General features: G+C 41.7%; 1 protein-coding gene across 1 annotated transcript in view; it reads right to left on the bottom strand.

The window, feature by feature from the left end:
• LOC126471016 (tachykinin-like peptides receptor 86C) overlaps nt 1-23,774 on the bottom strand; it is a 139,778-nt gene that overhangs the window by 73,870 nt on the left and 42,134 nt on the right. Inside the window, exon 2 of the mRNA XM_050099076.1 lies at nt 19,148-19,298. Within this exon, the coding sequence (XP_049955033.1) occupies nt 19,148-19,298 (151 nt within the window). The remainder of the gene's footprint in view (nt 1-19,147; nt 19,299-23,774) is intronic.

The raw sequence follows: 23,774 nt of genomic DNA, 5'->3' as shown, positions 1-23,774 counted from the left end.
AATACAGATTTTTTTCTATATTTTTCATGTATGAAAACATAAATGGAAGCACGGACATGTGTCAAATGAAATAGAGACCGCCATCATATGGCTCAGCATGTTGCAGAACCAATCTTTCAGTTCCTGACCCACGACGTATTTCCAACGCAACATCACACCCCGACAACTACTCCAACTTCCACAGTGAAAGTGATGCCCTACTTTTCCTCCACTGTGAAAGTGTAATCAATTTCCCCACTCAAGTGCAGTGCTATCATTTATACCCGAAGTTCTACCACTCCCAGTGCAACTCATACCTACCCAAGTGTAGTGAAACATTTTTTTTTTCAGGTCATGAAAGCCACAAATAAGTAAAGCACTACGTATCTACTGCAAGAAATCTTCAACGAAACAACGACAAAGATATTCCTGCACTATGTCATTGTAAAACAAGAATGTCAATTTTTTGTAACACATTTTTTTCCACGAGTGCACACAGCATCCAGACTTCCTGCGAAGTCAAGTAATTTATTTCTTTGTTATTTTTTAATATTTATTATGCCATGTATTATGTATCTATGTATGTGTATCTTTATCTTAATTTCATTATCTTTTACCGAGAAATGAACATTTGTTATCCTTGTACAATACATTAGAAAGAGCACAGTTCAATTGTCATGTAGTTACCATATGGACAAACTACTATCAATTTCAGACGTACGAATATACTTACCTGATACTCTGTATGTTAACCACTTTGCCTGATGTAGTGTGTAAAATCTATTGTAAAGAATTTTTGCAAGTAATACTAACTTGTTTCACGAAAGCAATAATATCACGACTACGCGTGAGTCGCGATGATCCTGTCGGAGTCACGCGGGAAGCAATGTGATATTATTGGATTTCAGACATTTTGCATGTGAGAATAGGACAGCCATCGAGATGTAGTTTGTAATGATACTAAGCATGACAACGCGAGAGTAAAGAAACGAAATCGGTTTATAACGTGCGCCTATACCAAGACGCGCGGCCAGCGTTTAAAAGGTACTTTTAAACACTATGACTCGCTGGGCGCAGATATTTAACATCATTGCCGCAGCGCTTTATAGCAAGAAGCTGCGAAACAGAAGAAAGAACAATTTATCTTTTCTTAGGAAAATTCTAGAGTCTATATAGTTAGTTGTACTTCTGGTCGCCGATATGTTAACATGTACTTCTTACCTTTGATGTTTAGTCGCCGACTTGTTAAGACGTGTTGTGTAGCACCGCTACAAGTTATATTTCATTTAGTGTGAAAACCACGTTATCATCAAGAAAGAAAACGCTTTTGTAAACCTTGTGACGATAAAAAATACTTACGCGCACGCCAGGACATTTAATTTTTACAAAATATCACACATACAAAAGCAGCGATTGTTGGACTGCTCCATGTATGAGAAAAACATAAAAAAGTAAGTTTTGTATTCATTGTAAACTTGTTAATGTTTATAGTTTAACGCCTTTGTTCTTTGAGAATATATTGATGCTTCACTGTACAGAAAATCTATGCTTATTCTTTTCTTTAAATTAATCACAAATAATGTTTATGTTTAAATGAACTTTGTTACAGGTTCGCTCTTTATCGCGGTGTCTCGATTGTATTTGGGAGACCATTAATGTGTTCAGTTTCCGATCTGATAACTTTTTTTACAAAATTTCACTGTTTTGCATTTTTTTTTTATTCTTCAAATAGGTCCCTTAGGTAATTTCATTGAAGAGTCTGATTGCGTGAAAGCAATCCGGGTTATTAGGTCATTTGAGAAACTATTTTCACGCAATCAATCTGTACGTCTCCTGAACACAATCGAGAACCGACGCATCGTCGATCATTCATTAATTTTTCTCTCTTTCCAAGTCGTACCAAAAAAAAAAAAAAAACGGCCAAGGAGAACTGCCGTGACTCTGCAATCTAGTGTTAAAAGGTTGCATTCTTTATCTTGTCGGCAAACATTGCCATAAATTATCATCATCAGTGTTATATACGAAAAGCAAAAAACCTTTTAACGCTAGACTCCGCCTCTGACGACTTTCATGTTTGAAGAGACTTTAAACTCAAACCTCCCTTCCTTCCTTTCTACTGGCTCCGTAACACGGCGGAAGTAGGAATCCGGCATAATGAAGTAACACGTGCAGCCTCATGACCTGTAATACTTTCGGGGGAACCGAAAAAAGAAATTGGATAACGAGGGGTCTCCGCTCACCAGGCGCCAGTTTTCGCACGTGCCACTGATCGAACAACGACTGGCATCTGCCGACAGTGATAAGTAGCTATAACTATTGCTCGTTAAATACTACGGCTCGGTTCCTACCATGAATACACGATTCGGTATGGAAAACCCTAACAAACGGCTTGTTATTGAAAATGCAGGTGGCAGTACTGTTCCTGTCATCGTGTCACTGGCTGCCACCTGGAAAGCGTTCACTTCCATGCATGAAGCAAGGCGGTGGAGTGGTTCCAGCACTGGACTCGTATTCTAGAGGAGTGGGGTTCAGATCCCCTTACTTTTTAAAATATTTAGCATTTCTTGCTTTGCTTTCGTAGCAGCTTTCTAGCACGGCTGTCGAACCCAGGCCGTTCTTTCACGTCCCTCATAACTTTGCTCGGCTCATACCTGTCTAAAGTGAGAGATTTCCATTTTCTAAATATCAATTAATTAGCAATTCGGTTAGTTAATTGGTAACTAACGAAAAAATAATAATTTGTGTTTTCATTTCTACTAATATTCCTTTATTTTGCACAGGTTGTCGTCCTGCTTTGATATATGCAGCAGAAACTAGAACAAAATCGAAAAACATAAAACAAAAATTAACAGCAGTGGAACTGAAGGTACTAAGACAGATCCAAAGACTAACCATGTGGGACAAAAGAATAAATGTGTCGATAATGGAACACTGTGGAATACAAAATATAAACAAATGGATGAAGCCAAGAAAAAGGACTTGGAAAGATGATGTGGAAAGGATGGACTCCACAAGACTAGCTAAAACTTGTAAAGATGGACGTCCGCAAGAGAAACGACTACCCAGACGCCCACCTAAGAGATGGGACAGCAGTTGGTCCAGCTCATCCACGGAATGAGGCAGACCAACAGGGGCAACCCCAGTCAGCAGCAGTATCAGCAGCGGCAGAAGAAGAAGAAGAAGAAGAAGAAGAAGAAAAAGTTTTCGGATTATTGTATCATCGTCGGGAAAAAACTGAATAGCGTCCATAAGCGACACTATTGCGTAGTATATTAAACATCAGATGCCAAGATACTATCGACGCACATATAATCTTTCCTCATGACGTAAGGAGAGAAATGTCAAATCGAGCACTCATCATTCGTATTATACACTAAACATGTTACATTTAAGTTTACAAGATGTACATTACAAGCAAAATACATAAAGAAAATACGGAATATTAAACTGTAATGGAAAATATTAAAATATACAAGTTGCATGTGTGTAATACTAATGACTGTACTGGAAAACAAAGTAAAGTATATCAAGTGGTAAAAGTTTGTTGAGGTGAATGAGATCGTTGGTACTGAGGTCTGTGATTATGTGGCTCGTTGATTGCGTCATGTTAAGCTTATGAATGGATATGTGTTCAGAGTAACTCATCATTCAGAACCAGGTGGGAGCTTTGAGCAAACGCTTATTTGCCTCAAGTGCTTGTAGTAGGTAAAGGTATTTTTTCCTTTTGTTGGTTGTATGTAGAGCTTACGTTCTGATTCAGTAGCTATGACCTCCCTTCAGCGTATTTTCAGCAAAAGAGGAGTCTTGATCAATAAACAACCCGCCGGCTGCTGTGGTCGAGCGGTTTTAGGCGCTTCAGTCCGGAACCGCGCGACTGCTACGGTCGCAGATTCAATTCCTGCCTCGGGCATAGATGTGTGTAATATCCTTAGGTTCGTTATGTTTACGTAGTTCTACGTTCATGGGGACTGATGACCTCAGATGTTAAGTCCCATTGTGTTCAGAGCCATTTGAACCATTTGAGTAAACAACCAGTTGCAGTCAACGAAATTTATTTTATGAACACCATTATTACTTAATGAATCAGTTTTATCCTTATTGTTGAATGATATATGAGCTGTGATGCCTTTTATATCGAATGAAGTTTTATGGTTGCAGGATTTGAGAGTTTTCGATAATTTCGTGGATGACTTTTCTAAATATGAGACAATACACCAGATGGTTTTAGTTACAGCTGTTACCACAGAGGAGGCATAAGTGTAGGGCACGGTCTTCCTTCTTTGGTTCTTGTGTAGAAAGTTATCAACTAGTTCAGGGCTGTAGCTGATCCTAGATACAATAAATTTAATTGTGTCTAGTTCTGTTTGCAAATCTTGTTTTGACATTAACATGGAAGTGAGCTGATGCACCATGGAATAGAACGTAGCAGGTTTGTGTGTTATTGGATGTCATGAACAAATAGGTATTAGAGCGTCTGTTGTTACAGGTTTTCTGTAAATTTTGAAACACTGTGTTTCTGACTGGTGTCTATGCTAATCCCCAAGAAGTTAATGGACTTCTGTATGTTTTTCTACCGCAAATTTGAATGTTCCAGGAATGCGTAGAGCTGTCTGTGGTTACCATTTCGTGGAAACAACATAAGGCCATAGACGGGCAAATCGGGCCCGACCGACCACCGTATCACCCGCAGCTAATCGCGTCATTAAATGCGGTATGGTGGGGCACGTGATCGCACTTCTCTCTCACGCTCATTGTCTGTTTTGTTGACCCTGGAACCACAATGACCACTCAGCTACGGAGACGGACATTGTCTACAAGCCTAAACCAATTTTTAATTTTGTTACTACTAAGTTCCTTGCCTAAGAACACCTTTTCAAAATGATCCTTGAAAGTATCACCTAAGAGAGGACTTTGGTAATTTTTTATGTTTATCTGTTAACCTTGTATATTAAAGTGCTTTACCGTACATACCATTGAAATACTGCAACTGTTTACGTTGCTCGATGTCGCCTTTCCAATATTATCAAACTCCTGACCTACAAGTCATATAGATGACTTATAGTGAGTGGAAGGACTTTTTTCCTGGGGTTGTGAAGCAGCTGAATGGGTTGAAAATAAATAAATCGCCAGGTCCTGATGGGATTCCAATTCGGTTTTACAGAGAGCACTCTACTGCATTGGCTCCTTACTTAGCTTGCATTTATCGCGAATCTCTTGCCCAACGTAAAGTCCCGAGCGGCTGGAAAAAAGCGAAGGTGACGCCTGTATATAAGAAGGGTAGATGAACGAATCCTCAAAATTACAGACCAATATCCTTAACATCGGTTTGTTACAGGGTTCTCGAACATATTCTCAGTTCGAATATAATGAATTTCCTTGAGACAGAGAAGTTGCTGTCCATGCATCAGCACGGCTTTAGAAAGCATCGCTCCTGCGAAACGCAACTCGCCCTTTTTTCACATGATATCTTGCGAACCATGGATGAATGGTATCGGACGGATTCCATATTCCTTGACTTCCGGAAAGCGTTTGACTCGGTGCCCCACTGCAGACTCCTAATTAAGGTACGAGAATATGGGATTGGTTCCCAAATATGTGAGTGGGTCGAAGACTTCTTAAGTAATAGAACCCAGTACGTTGTCCTCTATGGTGAGTGTTCATCGGAGGTGAGGGTATCATCTGGAGTGCCCCAGGGAAGTGTGGTAGCTCCGCTGTTGTTTCCTATCTACATAAATGATCTTTTGGATAGGGTGGATAGCAATGTGCGGCTGTTTGCTGATGATGCTGTGGTGTACGGGAAGGTGTCGTCGTTGAGTGACTGTAGGAGGATACAAGATGACTTGGACAGAATTTGTGATTAGTGTAAAGAATGGCAGCTAACTCTAAATATAGATAAACGTAAATTAATGCAGATGAATAGGAAAAAGAATCCCGTAATGTTTGAATACTCCATTAGTAGTGTAGCACTTGACACAGTCACGTCGATTAAATATTTGGGCGTAACACTGCAGAGCGATATGAAGTGGGACAAGCATGTAATGGCAGTTGTGGAGAAGGCGGATAGTCGTCTTCGGTTCATTGGTAGAATTTTGGGAAGATGTGGTTCATCTGTAAAGGAGAACACTTATAAAACACTAATACAACATATTCTTGAGTACTGCTCGAGAATTTGGGATCCCTATCAGGTCGGATTGAGGGAGGACGTAGAAGCAATTCAGAGGCGGGCTGCTAGATTTGTTACTGGTACGTTTGATCATCACGAGAGTGTTACGGAAATGCTTCAGGAAATCGGGTGGGAGTCTCTGGAGGAAAGGAGGCGTTCTTTTCGTGAATTTAGAGAACCAGCATTTGAGGCTGACTGCAGTAAAATTTTACAGCCACCAACTTATATTTCGCGGAAAGACCACAAAGATAAGATAAGAGAGATTAGGGCTCGTACAGAGGCACATAGGCAGTCACTTTTCCCTCGTTCTGTTTGGGAGTGGAACAGAGAGAGAAGATGGTAGTTTGGTACGAGGTATCCTCCGCCACGCACCGTATGCTGGATTGCGGAGTATGTATGTAGATGTAGATGTAGATTCTTCGACAGTACAGATAACAGGCGAAGACAAACCTCTAACCCATGCTTAGTTTTATCCTTCTCTGAAGTCCATTTAGTGTGTATCTTAAGCTGATAAAAAGATATTACTCCCTTTTCGTTCCAAGAAATTTCCCAGCTACACGACGTGTACAAAGTGAAGTAACTAATAAATTCAGTAAAAACCACAATGAAATTTTTATTGTTCCACTCGTGCATTACAAACTAAATTTCAGCATCGATTTGTTATAATTTTAGAGATTTTTGTCTCTGTTACTTTCCACATTGTCAGGAGAAGCGGAATTCTAAAGCCGTAAAAAGAAAATTTATTTTGCAAGTAGACTAAACATGAGCCAGAAGAAGATATCGTGCCGCATCTGAAGAAGCTATCTCTTCCTAATCTATGCCAGGTGCCATATGACGTAACAATATGTTTGCCATATCTACAACATAATAAATATCAAAACAGTGAGGTTCCCAATAAACTTTCAATACAGCTTCTCCGAAAGTTTCTCCTTTGTGGAAACTTCAACTCACATGACGTGCTATCAAAAGCCCCCGGGTTAGAGTTTTCAAGCACCTGGTACATTCTACAGGCTTATGTCTTCCGAACACGAAGGAGGGGATGTACTGCAACACTGCCATGAGGCCATTATCCGCAATTCATCTCTCAATATGTTCTCTAACCATATTTATAATGTTAAGCGTGTAGTGATCGATGAATTTCATTCCATTGGCCACTTCCCGATTGGACTATATTACCAGCATACTCCCAGATAGATGCCCACAAAGACGCAGTGCTCACATTTCGACCACGGTTTCCCAAGACACTTATAAATCCATTCCAGACTTTCAAGCCATCTACGAAGAGAGACTATCCTCAGTCTAAAAGGGTTGTGACACCCTATAATTAGCTTACAGAGCCAACGATCTGTGGATAATTTACAGCCTTTCGGGTTGTAAGGGAAAAATACCACCAATCTATTGAGAAGCACAAGAAAAAGCATGACGTAACTGACATTCCACATAAATCGTTCCATAAACGCCACAGTATTAACACACATCATTATAATGATTGCTGAGCAAGGTGAGAGATGCCCATCAACTGTTGTGAAGAAGAACAGATAATCACAACAACGACAGAGACCTAGCCCAGTCGTGTATCTTCACTCTGAAATGACCTCCAGCTCGAACGCATTATTCTGTCACCACAACAAAGGTTTCAAAAATAATAAATACTAAAATTGACCTTTGTGAGTGTGGGAATTGTATCTCGTGAACCATCGCCTTGTCTGTGTGTTCTTCATTCCAGGCAGCTATACAGACGTTTCCTTGGTGGAATGTAGCATATACAATTCCATCACTGATAGCCTGACGTTGCTGGAGATGAATATGTAACACCTTTACAATGCAAATAACACGCGTAGGAGTGATTTTCGATACTTAGAGGGTCTATAATACAGCCTATATGCGTAACATCTTCTCATCTTTCCACCAAGATAGGTTCCAGGACGTCTTGCCATCTTTACTCTTCATGCAATGGAGACATTTCATGTATCGAGTCGGGAAACCTCTTTTAGTTCAGTCTGAGCAGGGAGCAAGGAAGCGTACTTAGCGTTGTCACATTTGCTGTCGAAGTCACTAGTGTAAATCCGAGATAAGGCGACCAGTACACTGCTGCCTTTTCATGGATTTTGCAGCTCTTCCAATCTTTCAACAGCAACATGTCAGCTGCCTCTGATGTGAAATATTTTGGAGAAAGCGATGCTAAGCACTTACTTTAGATTTTATAGTTGCTACGTTCACATTTCGCAATTACCTGCATTGAACATGAAGGGCATCATTCTCGATATGAAAATTTCTGTGAGCACTCTTGAGCTTCATTTTCAACAACAAATTTACTAGATTATCACTCCTCTGAAATTTTGAATCAGTGATCCTCAAAATGCTTAACGTATTAAATTGCGTTATCGAGAGGTCTTTGAGAGCTGCCAGAGTGGGTCGGACACAGTTTTGTAAGTACTTAGTACGAAATAGTTTTTAGAGTGCGTTCCAGATGTACTGATCAGCAAGACTTTCACATTTAAGGATCATTGATGAAATCGACCGTGAGAGGCTTCCTCTGGCCACGGGTGACTCTAAGGCTAGCTGCGTATTCAATCTCCATGCTGAGACTGGTGAGCCACCGTTGAACATTATGGAGGCAGCTTACGGTGCTGTAGATATACTGATCATTGTCTGATTCCCATTTATCGGTGTTCCACCTAACTGCAGATCATCCCAGTAACTAACATTTGTATACTGCTCACTAGTGACAATGCCTTTCGAATTTCCGTGAAACCTGACAGTCTATGATTTGGTATGAACCAAATATCAGTCCTTAACCATGTCTGGATCCAGTTTTCACCCCGAATTTTAAAATGCCGCCAATTATATTGTGTAAGGGACAGGCAAATGAAAACGTGACATATGGAAAAAAGTAAGTAAACTGTTTGTTGTTTCAAATCAATCGCCATAACATTTAATACATTTAGCCCACTGTGAGACAAGACGGACAGTGACTTCATGGGAAAATGTTTGCGACTGCCCACGGGACCATGATTGTGCCTAGGCGTGCACTTCTCCGTCCGAAGCCAATCGACGGCCACGAACGTCTTTCTTCAGGGAACCAAAAATATTGCAAACGCATGGGGAGAAATAGGGACTGTATGGTGGATGTTTAAGAGATTCTGCAGTGTACTCTAGACAACCTTGCCAATATGTGAATATTCGTGGCTGTCGATTTGCTTCGGGAGAAAAGGTGCACGCCTGTGTACTATCATGGTTCGTAGGAAACCGTAAACATTTTTCCATGAAGATATTGACCGTCTTGTCTCGTAGTTACACATATGTGTTAATAGTTATGGCGATTGCTTTTGAAATATTAAGAAGTTTGCTTGCTTTTTCCATTTGTCTTGTTTTCATTGGACTGCCCCTTGTGTGTAATCAAGTACACGAGGGACTGTATTCCAAATTAGATTTGTAAAACATTATTTTACCACATCTTTCATTATCATCGCACACGTATATGTTAGCCTGCACTTATGGATTGTTCAGATGTCGAAGTGATCCTGGCCCAGCATGTTCTAAAGCAGAAGAGGAAAAATTTTATGTTTCACGAGGAGATTAGTTTTATTCCCTCTTCGGGATACAACTGGGCGCGCCCAGCACTATTTGCAAAGGACGTCAGTCAGTCTTGGCGGGGACGAGAGGTTGTCTCCCTATATAAAATGATTTCATTACATTTCTAAGTCCGCAAAAGAGTGAAGAAAGACATGTCCTTAATAGCTGGGAGCCAGTCCCAAACACGTAACTCCTTTGCAAAGTTTTCCTTTGATTACTACAGAAGATGCGTTTGGAAGCAATCATCGTCAGTAGTTTTGAAGAGCAAACAACGTCTACTGAAGTGGCAGTTCAACTAGACGCTAAGGACAGACTGAAACAGCTTTCAACAGTACAAGAACAAAAAAAAATATTTTTAACGAAAAACTATAGGAGGCAACATGTGCATGGTATAATTATGGGCAGTCTTAGCTGCTCTGTGATAGTCTTACGAAGATCATCGAACCAAATGAATTTACGACTGTGATGCGAAGATACATGTGAACTTGAAGCCATTGTAGCACATGAAATATATTTCATTTGTTATTGTTGTTGTGGTCTTCAGTCCAAAGACTGCTTTGATGCAGCTCTTCATACTCCTCTAGCCTGCGCAAGCCTCTTCATCTCCGAGTACCTACTGCAATCTACATCCTTCTGAATATGCTTACTGTATTCATCTCTTGGTCTCTCTTTACGAGTTTTATCCCTCACGCTTGTCTCCAGTACTAAACTGGTGATCTCTTGATGCCTCAGAGTGTGTCCTACTAACCGATCCCTTCTTCTAGTCAGGTTGTGCCACAAATTTCTCTTCTCCCCATTCCTATTCAGTACTTCCTCATTATTTGCGTTCTCTACCCATCTAAACTTAAGCATTCATCTGTAGCACCACATTTCAAGAGCCTCTATTCTTTTCTTGTCCAAACTGTTTGTCGTCCAAGTTTCACTTTCATACATGGGTACACATCATACAAATACTTTCAGAAAAGACTTCCTGACATTTAAATCTGTACTAGATCCTAACAAATCTTTCTTCTCCAGAAACGCCTTACATGACAGTGCCAGTCTACATTTTATATTCTCTCTACTTCGAACATCATCAATTATTTTGCTTCCAAAATAGTAATACTCATTAACTACTTTGAGTGTCTGATTTCCTAATCTAATACTCTGAGCATCATCTGATTTAATTCGACTGCATTCCATTATCCTAGTTTTGTTTTTGTTGATGTTCATCTTATATTCTCCTTTCAAGACACTGTCCATTACTTTCAACTGCTCTTCCAAGTCCTTTGCTGTCTCTGACAGAACTACAATGTCATCGGAAAACCTCAAAGTTTTTATTTCTTCTCTCTGGACATTAATTCCTACTCCAAATTTTTCTTTTGTTTCCTTTACAGCTTGCTCAATATACATATTGAATAACATAGGGGACAGGCTACAACCTTATCTCACTCCCTTCTCAACTACTGCTTCCCTTTCGTGCCCCTCGACTCTTACAACTGCTATCTGGCTTCAGTACAAATTGTAAATAGACTTTCGCTCGCTGTCATATTTAGAATTTGAAAGACAGTATTCCAGTCAAAATTGTCAAAAGCGTTTTCTAAGTCTACAAATGCTATAAACGTAGGTTTGCCTTTCCTTAACCTATCTTCTATGAGAAGTCGTAGGGTCTGTACTACCACGCGTGTTCCTACATTTCTCCAGAATCCAAACTGATCTTCACCGAGGACGGCTTCTACCAGTTTTTCCATTCTTCTGCAAAGAATTCGTGTTAGTATTTTGCAACCGTGACTTATTAAACTAATAGTTCGGTAATTTTCGCACCTATCAGCACCTGTTCTCTTTGGAATTTGAATTATTATCTTCTTCTTGGAATCTGAGGGTATTTCGCCTGCCTCATACCTCTCACTCACCAGATGAAAAAGTTTCGTCATGGCTGGCTCTCCCAAGGCTATTAGTAGCTCTGAAGGAATATTGTCTACTCATGGGGCCTTGTTTCGGCTTTGGTGTTTCAGTGCTCTGTCAAATTCTTCACGCAGTAACATATTCCTGCCTCATCTTAATCTAAATCCTCTTCCATTTCCATAACACTGACCTCAAGTACTTCTCCCTTGTATGGACCCTTTACATAAACTTTTCACCTTACTTCTTTCCCTTCTTTGCTTAGGACTGGTTTTCTCTCTGAGTTCTTGATATTCATACAGGTGGTTCTCTTTTCTCCAAACGTCTCTTTAATTTTTCTGTACGCGGCCTCTATCTTACCGCTAGTGATATATGCATCTACGTCGTTACTTTGCTCTTCAGCCATTCCTGCTTAGTCGTTTTGCACTTCTTGTCGATCTCGGTCTTTAGGAGTTTGTATTCCTTTTCGCCTGCTTCATTTACTGCATTTTCATATTTTCTTCTTCGATCAGTTCAGTTCAATATCTCTTGCGTTACTCAATGATTCCTTCTAGCCCTCGTCTTTTTACCTACTTGATGCTGTGTTGTCTCCACTAGTTCATATCTCCTGTTCTTGTCAATCCTCCCCTAATGCTCCCTCCGAAATTCTCTACAAACTCTGGTCCTTTCAGTTTATCAGGGTCTCATCTCCTTAAATTCTTAGCTTTTTGCAGGTTCTTCAGTTTAATCTACGGTTGATTACCAATAAATTATGGTCCGAGTCCACATCTGCCTCTGGAAGTGTCTTACAGTTTAAAACCTGGTTCCGAAATCTCTGTGTTACCATTATATAATCAATCTGAAACCTCCCGGTGTCACTAGGTCTCTTACACTTATACAACCCTCTTTCATGATCTTAAACCAAGTGTTAGCTATGATTACATTCTGTTCTTTGCAAAATTCTAGCAGGCGGCTTACTCTTTCATTCCTTTCCCCAAGTCTATATTCACCTATTACTTTTCCTTTTCTTCCTTTTCCTACTATCCAATTCCAGACCCCCATGATTATTAAATTTTCGTCTCCCTTAATTATCTAAATATTTTCTTTTATCTCATCATACATTTCCTCAGTCTCTTCCTCATCTGCGGAGCTAGTTGGCATATAAACGTGTACTACTGTGGTGCGTGTGGGCTTAGTGTGTATCTCGGTTGCAATAATGTGTTCACTATGCTGTTCATAATAGCTAATAGAGTTCATATTTTTAATTCATTATTAAACCTACTCCTGCATTACCCCTATCTGATTTTTTTGTTTATAACAGTGTATTCACCTGGTCAGAGGTCCTGTTCGTCGTGTCACCAAACTTCATTAAGTTCCACGGTATTTAACTTTAACCCATCCGTTTCCCTTTTTAAATTTCTAACCTACAGGATCAATTAAGGGACTTGACATTCCAGCCTCCAACCTGTAGGACGCCAGTTTCGTTTCTCCTGATAGCGACGTCCTTCTGAGTAGTCCCCTCCCGGTAAACCGAATGGGGGACTATTTTACCTACGGAACTTTTTACCCAAAAGGATGCCATTATCATTTAACCATAGAATAGAGCTACATGCCCTCGGAAAAAATTACGGCTGCAGTTTCCTCTTCCTATCAGCCGTGTTGGTTGATATTACAAGGCCAGCTCAGTCAATCATCCAGACTGTTTCCCCTGAAGCTACCGAAAAGTCTGCCGCCCTCTTCAGGAACCACACGATTGTCTGGTCTGTCAACAGATACCCCTCCGTTGTGGTTGCACCTACGGTACGGCTACCTGTATCGCTGCGGAACGCACCAGCGGCAAGGTCCATGGTTCATGGAGGGTGGTATAATATTCCAATTATGAATAAGACATATACTCCGACTCCAGAGTATCACGGAGTCTACTCGTCATAAAAACCAGTCGACAACATATAGGAAATATTTGTAGAGTGCAACATCTAGGGAAGAAGGTGATAATCAACTAGGCACAAGGACACGTGGAAATTCGGAGCAATGGCCTGATGCATGTAATGGTCACGGATTTCCGCAGAAAACCTATTTCACCACAGTATAAAATATTCCATTATGCGCCACGTCGCTCTTGATGTAAAATAAAAATTCATGTGCCACTGTGAGAGGAAGGAGGGCTGAAAATGGAGAGGGAGCTGAAAATGTGGCGTCTGTTCTAAAATTCCATATGAAACTAACTACTAGTCTTACAAAACGAAGACTAAAATAAGGACTTTGGAAAGAGAGAATGTCACATCGCTTGGGATGAGCCAACCACACCAACAGTGCGTTCAGAATCTTCTTCCTGAAAATATAGGACATTGTTCATACTGGTCATAAAGCTTGTTAAGCTGTGCCATATTCGTCTCGTTGTCTTTTGAAATAAAGATCGTATCAGCCCCCTAAATATGAAATGAGGTCTACTGATATCTGTATACAACACACGCAGCACTGGAACGAATTCTCTACCTGCGGAAAGAAACAATGCTTCAGGAGATGGTGTCCTATCCGGAGGTGTGCTCATAGGACCCTGTTGCAGCTCAGAGGCTGCAAAGAGCTCAGCTTCAATAGGAAAAGCTGATGTTCCTCACTGGAAGGTGAATCAGAGTGGAAATGGCAGAGGATCGATGGGACTTTAACATTACTTGTAAGCTCCCCGGAGAAAATGTTAGTCACTCCCATAAAACATGGGCCTGGTCGCTTTGGAGTACTTTAGATGATGTACAATTGGTAGCAGGAGGTCATGTGCCCCTCCATCGCTGAAGTAAGTCTTGACGTGGTGTACTGTGCGTGAACTATTCAGCTGTATGGAGTTAATGCAGCAGTTGGATCGACGTGGAGACGTATCTGAAAGGACATATCGTGTTTCGACGGGCTCATGACCACAACGCGAATAAAGTTACCCGATTTGTTAGTGTGTGAACTCGGACTTTACAACGTGTCTACATAGGTCAGTATACGACACGCACTCATGTAACGCAGCGTAAAAATGGTGCTTGTAAAAGTTCCCGAACGGCAGGGGCCAGTCATGGATGTCACGCGTCGAGAATGACAACCGGCTTCAAACTCGTCAGGAACTGCAAGTGTCAGTGAACGCTGGTCCATCTCAACCAGTTTCAAAACGAATACGTGAAGGAACGGCATGCAGTGGACAACTGAAATCGGGTGGCACAGAAGCAGCATTTCTTCAGTGGCCCATAAACCATAGAAACTGGACAGCGGCTGACCGGATGAGTGTAGCGTGCTATGAAATGTCACAATTTTCCCTCTTTTCAAATGATACAAGGCGACGAGTGCACCACGACCCACTGAGCTGGTCACGCAGCGATGTATGGATGGCGTAACTATGGCCAAAACTGGTTCTCTTACGTTTTGGTGGTATTTTGCATACCATGACTTGCGCCTATTCATTCAGGGTACCATCAGTAAGGATGGATATATCAGTCTTCCCAGTGACCAAGTTTTTCCCTTTCTCCTAGATCTTTATTATGAATAGACTGAGGTGACAAATGTCATGGGAAAGCGGTATCCTGATGTACAAGTGGCGGCAGCATCGCGTATACAACGTAAAAGGGTAGTGCAATGGCGGAGCTTTTGTACTTAGGTGATTGCTTTGGATAGGTTCCCGACGTGATTATGGCCGCACGACGGGAATTAACAAACTATGAATGCGGAACAGCAGTTGGAGCTATATGCGTGGAACATTCTGTTTCGGAAATCGTTAGGGAATTCAACATTCCGCCACCCACAGCATCAAGAGTGTGCCCAGAATACTACATTATATAATCAAAAGTAACCGGACACCCCAAAAAACATACGTTTTTCATATTAGGTGCATTGTGCTGCCACCTACTGCCAGGTACTCCATATCAGCGACCTCAGTAGTCATTAGACATCGTGAGAGAGCAGAATGGGGGGCTCTGCGGAACTCGCGGGCTTCGAACGTGGTCAGGTGATTGGGTGTTATTTGTGTCATATGTCTGTTCGTGAGATTTCCACACTCCTAAACATCCCTAGGTTCACTGTTTCCGATATGATAGTGAAGTGGAAACGTGAAGGGACACGTACAGCACCAAAGCGTACAGGCTGACCTCGTCTGTTGACTGATACAGACCGAAGACAGCTGAACAGGGTAGTAATGTATAACAGGCAGACATCTGTCCAGACCATCACACAGGAATTCCAAACTGCATCAGGATCCACGTCAAATACTATGACATATTAGGCGGGAGGTGAGAAAACTTGGATTTCATGGTCGAGCGGCAGCTCCTAAGCCACACATCACGCTGGTAAATGCCAAACGACGCCTCGCTTGGTGTAGGGAGCGTAAATATTGGACGATTGAACAGTATAAAGACATTGTGCGTAGTGACGAATCACGGTATATAACCTGGCAATCCGATGGCAGGGTGTGGGTAGGGCGATGGGCCGGTGTACGTCATCTGCCACTGTGTGTAGTGCCAACAGTAAAATTCGGAGGTTATGGTGTGGTCACGCTTTTTATGGAGGGGTTTGCACCCCTTGTTGTTTTGCGTGGCACTATCGCAGCACAGGCCTACATTGATGTTTTAAGCACCTTCTTGCTTCCCTCTGTTGAATAGAAATTCGGTGATGGTGACTGCATCTTTCAACACGATGGAGCACCTGTTCATAATGCACGGCCTGTGGCGGAGTGGTTACACGACAGTAACATACCTGTAATGGACTGGCCTGCTCAGAGTCCTGACCTGGATCCTATAGAACACCTCTGGGATGTTTTGAAACGCCGACTTGGTGCCAGACATCACCGACCGACACCCATACCTCTCCTCAGTGCAGCACTCCTTGAAGAATGGCCTGCCATTCCCCAAGAAACCTTCCAGCATCTGATTGAACGTATGCCTGCGAGAGCGGAAGCTGTCATCAAGGCTAGGGGTGGGTCAACACCATATTGAACTCCAGCATTACTGATGGAGGGCGCCACGAACTTGCAAGTCATTTTCAGCCAGATGTCCAGATACTTTTCATCACATCGTGTACATTGAGGTGCGACCTCTCAGCTTAGACAACGTAGTGGCTCACAACCTTCATTTAACGAGCGAGAGTAGCAGCGTTTGCACAGAGCTGTCAGTGCTACCAGACAAGACAGACTGCGTCAAACAACCAACAATAATTAGTGTGGGTGGTACGACGAACGTATCCTCTAGGACAATGCGGCGAAATCTAGCGTTAATGGGTTACGGCAGGTTCGAATCCTGCCTCGGTCATGGATGTTTGTGATGTCCTTAGGTTAGTTAGGTTTAAGTAGTTCTAAGTTCTAGAGGACTGATGACCTCAGAAGTTAAGTCCCATAGTGCTCAGAGCCATTTGAGCCATTTTTGGTTATGGCAGCAGGCGACCGACTCGAGTGCCTTTGCTAACAGCACAACATCGCCTGCAGCACCTCTCCTGGGCTCATGACCATAGCGGTTGTGCCCAAGATGACTGAAAAACCGTGGTCTGGTCTGATGAGTACCGATTTCCGTTGGTAAGAGCTGATCGTAGTGTTCGAGTATGGTGCAGAATTCACGAAGCTATGGACCCAAGTTGTTAAGAAAGCACCGTGCAAGCTGGTGGTAGTTGCATAGTAGTGTGGGCTGTGTTTACATGGAATGGACAGTGTCATCTGGATGTTCGGCTACTCGGAGACCATTTGCAGCCATTCATGGATTTCATGTTCCCAAATGTTATGGATGACAATGCGCCACGTCACCGGGACACTGTTGTTCGCGATTGGTTTGAAGAACATTCTGGATAATTCGAGCGAATGAATTGGCCAACCAGATTGCACGGCATGAATCCCATTGAACATTTATGGGACATAATGGAGCAATCAGTTCACGCACAAAATCTTTCATCGGCAACACTTTCGCATGTATGGACGGTTGTTGCCTCAACATTTCTCCAGGAGCATCCAACGACTTTTTAATTCCTTACCACGTGGAGTTGCTGCACTACGCCGGACAAAAGGAGGTCCGACACTACATTACGAGGTGTCCCATAAATTTTGACACCTCAGTGTAGACTGTAGACGCTCCTGCCCGTATATACTATCGGTTTGTTACACACTTAGGCACGAAATCACACTTGGAGTGGCTCGCTAAATCACCCTATTCGAATCCTGTAGAAATTACTGCGACTAATTTGAACAAAGGGTATATGTTGCTCGATCAATAGCTACGAGATTTAAACAGCAGTGAGTGCTTCAGCTAGATACGAGGGGTGTTTGAAAAGTCCGAGAGATGGCACCTCCAACACGTATCAAAGGTCATGTTTAGTTAGTAGCATCTTTGTAAAGAACGCACACCAAGTTTCAGCCAAATTGGTCTTTTTTGTGATTGGCATAAATTTTCGGTGTGGCCAGAAGGGTACAAGTGATGCTGAAGGTTCTGGACGCCCTGTTGAGGTTACGACCCTGAAATCATTGATAAAATCCATGATATGGTGATGGATGACAGAAGAGAAGAGTTAATGTGCTTCAAATTGCTAGTGCTGTGGGCATCTCGAATGAACGGGTACATAATATTTTGCACAAACATTTGGGCATGAGAAAGCTATCCGCAGGATGGGTTCCGCGATTACTCACGCTTGACCAAAAACGAAATCGTGTGAAGTGTTGCAAGGATGGTTTTCAGCTGTTCAGGAAGAATTCGCAGGACTTTAAGCGTCGATCCCTCACTGTGTATGAAACATGGATAGATTACTATACTCCTGAGACGAACGAACAATCTAATCAAGGGGTTACCAAGGGAGGATCTGCACTAAAAAAATGCGAAGACCATTCCTTCCGCCGGAAAGGTTATGGCGACTGTCTTTTGGGATTCGCAAGGGATAATCCTCATCGACTATCTGGAAAAGGGTAAAACTATTATAGGTGCGTATTATTCATCGTTATTGGACCGTTTGAAAACAGAGCTGCAAGAAAAACACTGGCGATTGGAACGCAAAAAAGTCCTTTTCCATCACGACAGTGCACCAGCACACACCTCAGCAGTTTTGGTCGCAAAATTAATGGAAATGGAAATGGAAATAGGATTCCAACTCGTTTCACATCTCCCCTATTCTCCAGTCTTGGCTCTCTCGGACTACTGTTTGTTCCCCAATTTGAAGAAATAGTTGGCGGGACAAAGATTTTATTTAAACGAGGAGGTGATTGCAGCAACTAATAGCTATTTTGCAGACTTTGACAATTCCTATTATTCGGAAGGGATCAACAAATTAGAACAGCGTTGGATGAAGTGTATAAGTCTAAAAGGAGATTATGTCGAAAAATAGAAAAGGGTTAAACCAAACACGTAAGTAGTTTTATTTTTTCACTGACCTTTCAAACGCTCCTCGTACGTTAAACCTGGAGAAATTTGTAGCCATTATGAAAGTTGGAGGCAGTTACACAATATTAGCGAGATGTCTACTGGAGATGAGAAATTTTTTGTCCGATATGCTTGTCTAGTTCAAATTTTAACCGTATTCACCTTAGGAAATGCTAACAAGGGCATTTTTAAGCACAGCGGTAGAGGTGAGTACCTTCCTCTTGGAGCGGACGGCTTCCTGCTGGCGGTCGGTGCTCTCGCCGATGGCGCGGTCTCCCCACAGTTGCCTGCCCATCAGCCCGTAGCACACCGCCATCGCCGTCACCGGCACCAGGTACGTCACGCACAGGAACACCACGTTGTATCTGCGCCAACACGAAGTAGGTGCAGTCAATCTGCGTCAAATAAGTTTTATGTTGATCTGGATGAAAATAATGTGCTGCCTAATACTATACTACTGCATGTCTCCAGAATAATTAACTTGCTAAGAGGTTTGTCTCACAATGACGTTCAGGCCTGGGTTTAGTATCTGTGGACCTCTAGGCTGATCCTGTACTGAGGCCAAACCAGGGTCAATTTTACAATAACTAATCCTAAAAAATATATCATTATAGAGCAATTTTCGAATTAAAAGTCAATAATGCAGCATTTAAGGTTTATTATATAACTATAGAAATATTGCTTTACAATTTCTCACTTAATGAATTGAAGAGATACAAACATGTAAAAGAATTGGAATTTTAAAGTATTCGCTATATTCGTTAACATCGCTGGGAACAAGTACATTCTCCCGGGTTCGATTCCCGGCGGGGTCAGGGATTTTCTCTGCCTCGTGATGGCTGGGTGTTGTGTGCTGTCCTTAGGTTAGTTAGGTTTAAGTAGTTCTAAGTTCTAGGGGACTGATGACCATAGATGTTAAGTCCCATAGTGCTCAGAGCCATTTGAACCATTTTTTTGAACAAGTACATTCACGGAAAAAGAATCGCAGTACCAAAAAATAATTAATGTAGGGTAATGAAATTTCGTGATTGAACATGTTAATGTAAATGCAAGATAATCTACTGCAAATGTGAAATGCTGTTACACTAATAGCCGATCTAAGCTCCAGAATGTTGAATGCAAGCACGGAAACGTTGTACAGGTGCCACATGCCTGCCGCACTTGTCCGCTCAATACATGGACAGTTACTAATGTCTGTTGATGACGCTGGAGTATTCGTCCAGTTATGTCCTATATATGCTTGATCGGAGGCAGATTTGGTGATCAAGCAGGCCAAGGCAACATGTCGGACTTTCCAGATTTCCAGGAGACTTTTTACACTGTGCCTCACAAGCGGCTTATAATCAAATTGTGTGCTTATGGAACATTGTCTCAGGTATTCATCTCGATTCGTTATTTCCTGTCAGGAAGGTCACAGTTCGTAGTAGTTGACTGAAAGTCATCGAGTAAAAAAAAAGTGATTTCTGGCGTTACCCAAGGTAGTGTTATAGGCCCTCTGCTGTTCCTTATCTATTTAAGCGATTTAGGCGACGATCTGAACAGCCGTCTTAAGTTGTCTGCAGATGATGCTGTCGTTTATCGTCTATTAATGCCATCAGAAGATAAAAAACAATTGCAAAAGATTTAGATAAGATATCTGCGTGATGCGAAAACAGGCAATTCAATATAAATAATGAAAAGCGTAAAGTCATCCACATGAATGCTACAAGGAATCCATTAAACTTAGATTACACGATAAATTAATCAAATCTAAAGGCCGTTGATTCAACTAAATACCTAGGAATTACAATAACGAAAAACTTAAATTGCAAAGAACACATAGAAAATTTTCTGGTGAAGAAGAACAGTTGGAAAATGCAACCTATCTGCTAAAGTGACTTCTTACATTGTGCTTATCCGTCCTTTTTTGGAGTACTGCTGCGCGGTATTGGAATCCTTACCAGATAGGATTAACTGAATACGCCGAGAAAGTACAAAGAAGGGTAGCACGTTTTGTGTTATAGCGGAATAGGGGAGTGTGTATCACTGTTATGATGCAGGATGTGGGGAGGACATCATTAAAACAAAGGCTTTTTTCGTTCTGGCGGAATCTTCTCATGAAACTTCAATCACCAACTTTCTCCTCCGAAGGTAAAAATATTTTCTTGACGCGGTACTACATAGTTAGAAATGATCATCATAATAAAATGAAGGAAATCAGAACTCGCACGGAAAGATATAAGTGTTCGTTTTTTTCCGCACGCTCTTCTAGATTGGAATAATGGAGAATTAATGAGAAGGTGGTTTGATGAACTCTGTGACAGGCACTAATGTTTGATTCGCGGATCAACCAAGTGGATATAGATGCAGACATAGATGTAGATATAAATCATTTTGTGTTACAATAGTGGCATGTGGGCCATCGTTATCGTGTTGAAAAATACCCCCTGGAATGCTGTTCATGAATGACAGCACAACAGATCTAACGACCAGATTGACGCACGGTTTTGCAGTCGGGGTGCGTGGGATAACCATGAAAGTACACCTACTGTCAAATGAAATCGCATCCCAGCATCCCAGACCATAGCTTTAGGTGTGGGTCTGGTGTGTGTGGCATGTAGGTAAGTTGGTTGCAGCCCCTCAACTCGTCTCTTTATAATCAACACACGGCCATCACTGGCACCGAGGCAGAACCAGCTAACATGAGAAAAAACAACAGATCACCCTGCCCTCCAACGAGCTCCCTCTGACACCATTGCAATTGCAAGTGGCGGTGGTTTGGGGTAATGGAATGCACGTTGCAGGGCGTCTGGCTCGAAGCTGTCCAAGAAGTAACCGATTTGTAATAGTTCGTTGTGTCACTGTGGTGCCAAATGCGGCTCAAATTGCTGCTGCATATGCAGTACAATGTGTCAGAGCCACACGCCGAAGTCGATGGTTTTCCCTCTCGGTAGTGCCACGTGACCGTCCAGAGCACTGTCTTCTTAAGGCCGCTCATTCCCGTGACCACCACTGCCAGGGATAAGGTACAGTGGCTACATTCCTGCTAAGTCTTTCTGCGATACCATAGAAAGGACATCCAGTTTCTCGTAGCTCTATTATACGAGCTCATTCAAACTGAGTGAGGTATAATAATGTCGTCTTTGTCCCCTTAAAGGCATTCTTGATTAACATGAACTCACCACGTCCAATCTCAAAGGTAACTAACGCTCACGACCGTTACAGATGTATTTAAAGGAAATTTGACTTGCAGCCACACCGCCACTCTCATGCAAGTGGCGCGAAATCTGAACAGACATCATTTTTCAGTTTTAGAAACATGCCCACCAACTTTAGTTTATGTCCCACAACTCCTTGGTGTTGGGATTTTTCCCATTAGTGAACAAGTCATGGAAAATGAACGAAAATCTGAAATTCATGTCCACTTAAAAATGATATTTAGATAAAAACACATATTGCCAATACAATTAAACACGTATGTTGGTCAAGGTACCAAAAGGAATGTAAACATCGAGCAACTTATATTTAATACAATAATTTTCCAAACTGTCGGCCTCAAATGAAAATTTCAGATATTCTTATTGGCTAACTGGAAAGCACCTACACTTCATACTACTGAAGTTCTTTATAAAATCTTCATAACCTAATTGCTACATTAGTTTCAATACAGTGTTTCTCTCTATAGTGCGCGCTTGATCTTGATATGAGGCCACGAGTTAGTAATCAGTCTGTCAGATGCTGTGAATCTTAAGATATTTTGTATTTAATAGATCTCAAGGATCCGCATCTGATGACAGGAAGTAAATAACTTTGTGCATCCTGGTTTTTACGACATTAGGTATGGAAGAAAACGGCTTTCTGCGAAATCGATGTCACTTGAGACTTGCAAAATTCCATTACACATTTTTCTAAAAATATTAGTCATTTTGTAAACTGAAGGTCACCTGGCGCCACTGGGAATTTCATGCGAGGGTTGTGGGGTCTGAGAGGTGAATATTCACTTAATTCATATGATTCTCTTCTTCTGGGTGCGCCCCACAGTCTCAATAAATTTGAAAACTGACATCATTGATTCTGGTGTATTCACAGATAATTTATATGAGCTGTACGCGGGAAAATTCACCAGAATAAGCTCGTACAAAATAATCACGTTGTCTTTTTCGATCGTAATGAGGGGCGCACCACAGCACTAAACCAATGTTTCTATTACTATTTTAAATTTTGGAAATGTGGACGGCTTTGTGGCGTGGACACCTAGACTACAGCTAGTATAACATGCTTCTAAACGCGGACAGCCACTTTAATGTGTGAAATAATTCAGGTGTGTACATGAGTGGGACAGCACCACAATAATAGATATCTTCAGCCACTCTTTACCCACAAATGTTTGCCCTGAGGCTTGGAAACAAGAACTAGTTAAGCCACTACCTAGAAAGGACCTGGCCACAGTACCCTCTGATTACCGACCTGTTTACATTCTTCCTCCACTTTCCAAGGGCTTAGAATATATATCCACGACCAGCTAACAAACTACCTAACCACAAACAATCTACTAGATGGAGACCAATTAGGTTTCTGTGAACATAGTAGCACAACTTCTACCTTAACAAAGGTAACAGGTGATCTGAAGGTTTGCCATGGATGCACTAAATGCGACTATCATGTGCATAGACTCCAGCAAAACCTTTGAATCGTCTAATTTGACATGTTACTTGCAAAACTTATCATCCAACGTTTCTCGCCAAGCGCAGTGCAATGGTTTCGCTCATAGCTGATGTCTCGCTAGCAATGCGTCATTTCTGTAGTATCAGGCGTTCTCCAGGGTTCAGTATTAGGTCCTATACTCTTTTCATTGCATTTCA

Source organism: Schistocerca serialis, chromosome 3 (genome assembly GCF_023864345.2).
Source record: "Schistocerca serialis cubense isolate TAMUIC-IGC-003099 chromosome 3, iqSchSeri2.2, whole genome shotgun sequence".
Taxonomy (NCBI): Eukaryota; Metazoa; Arthropoda; class Insecta; order Orthoptera; family Acrididae; genus Schistocerca; species Schistocerca serialis.
Note: the sequence above shows the minus strand (reverse complement) of the source record. Positions and strands in the feature narration are given on the sequence as shown.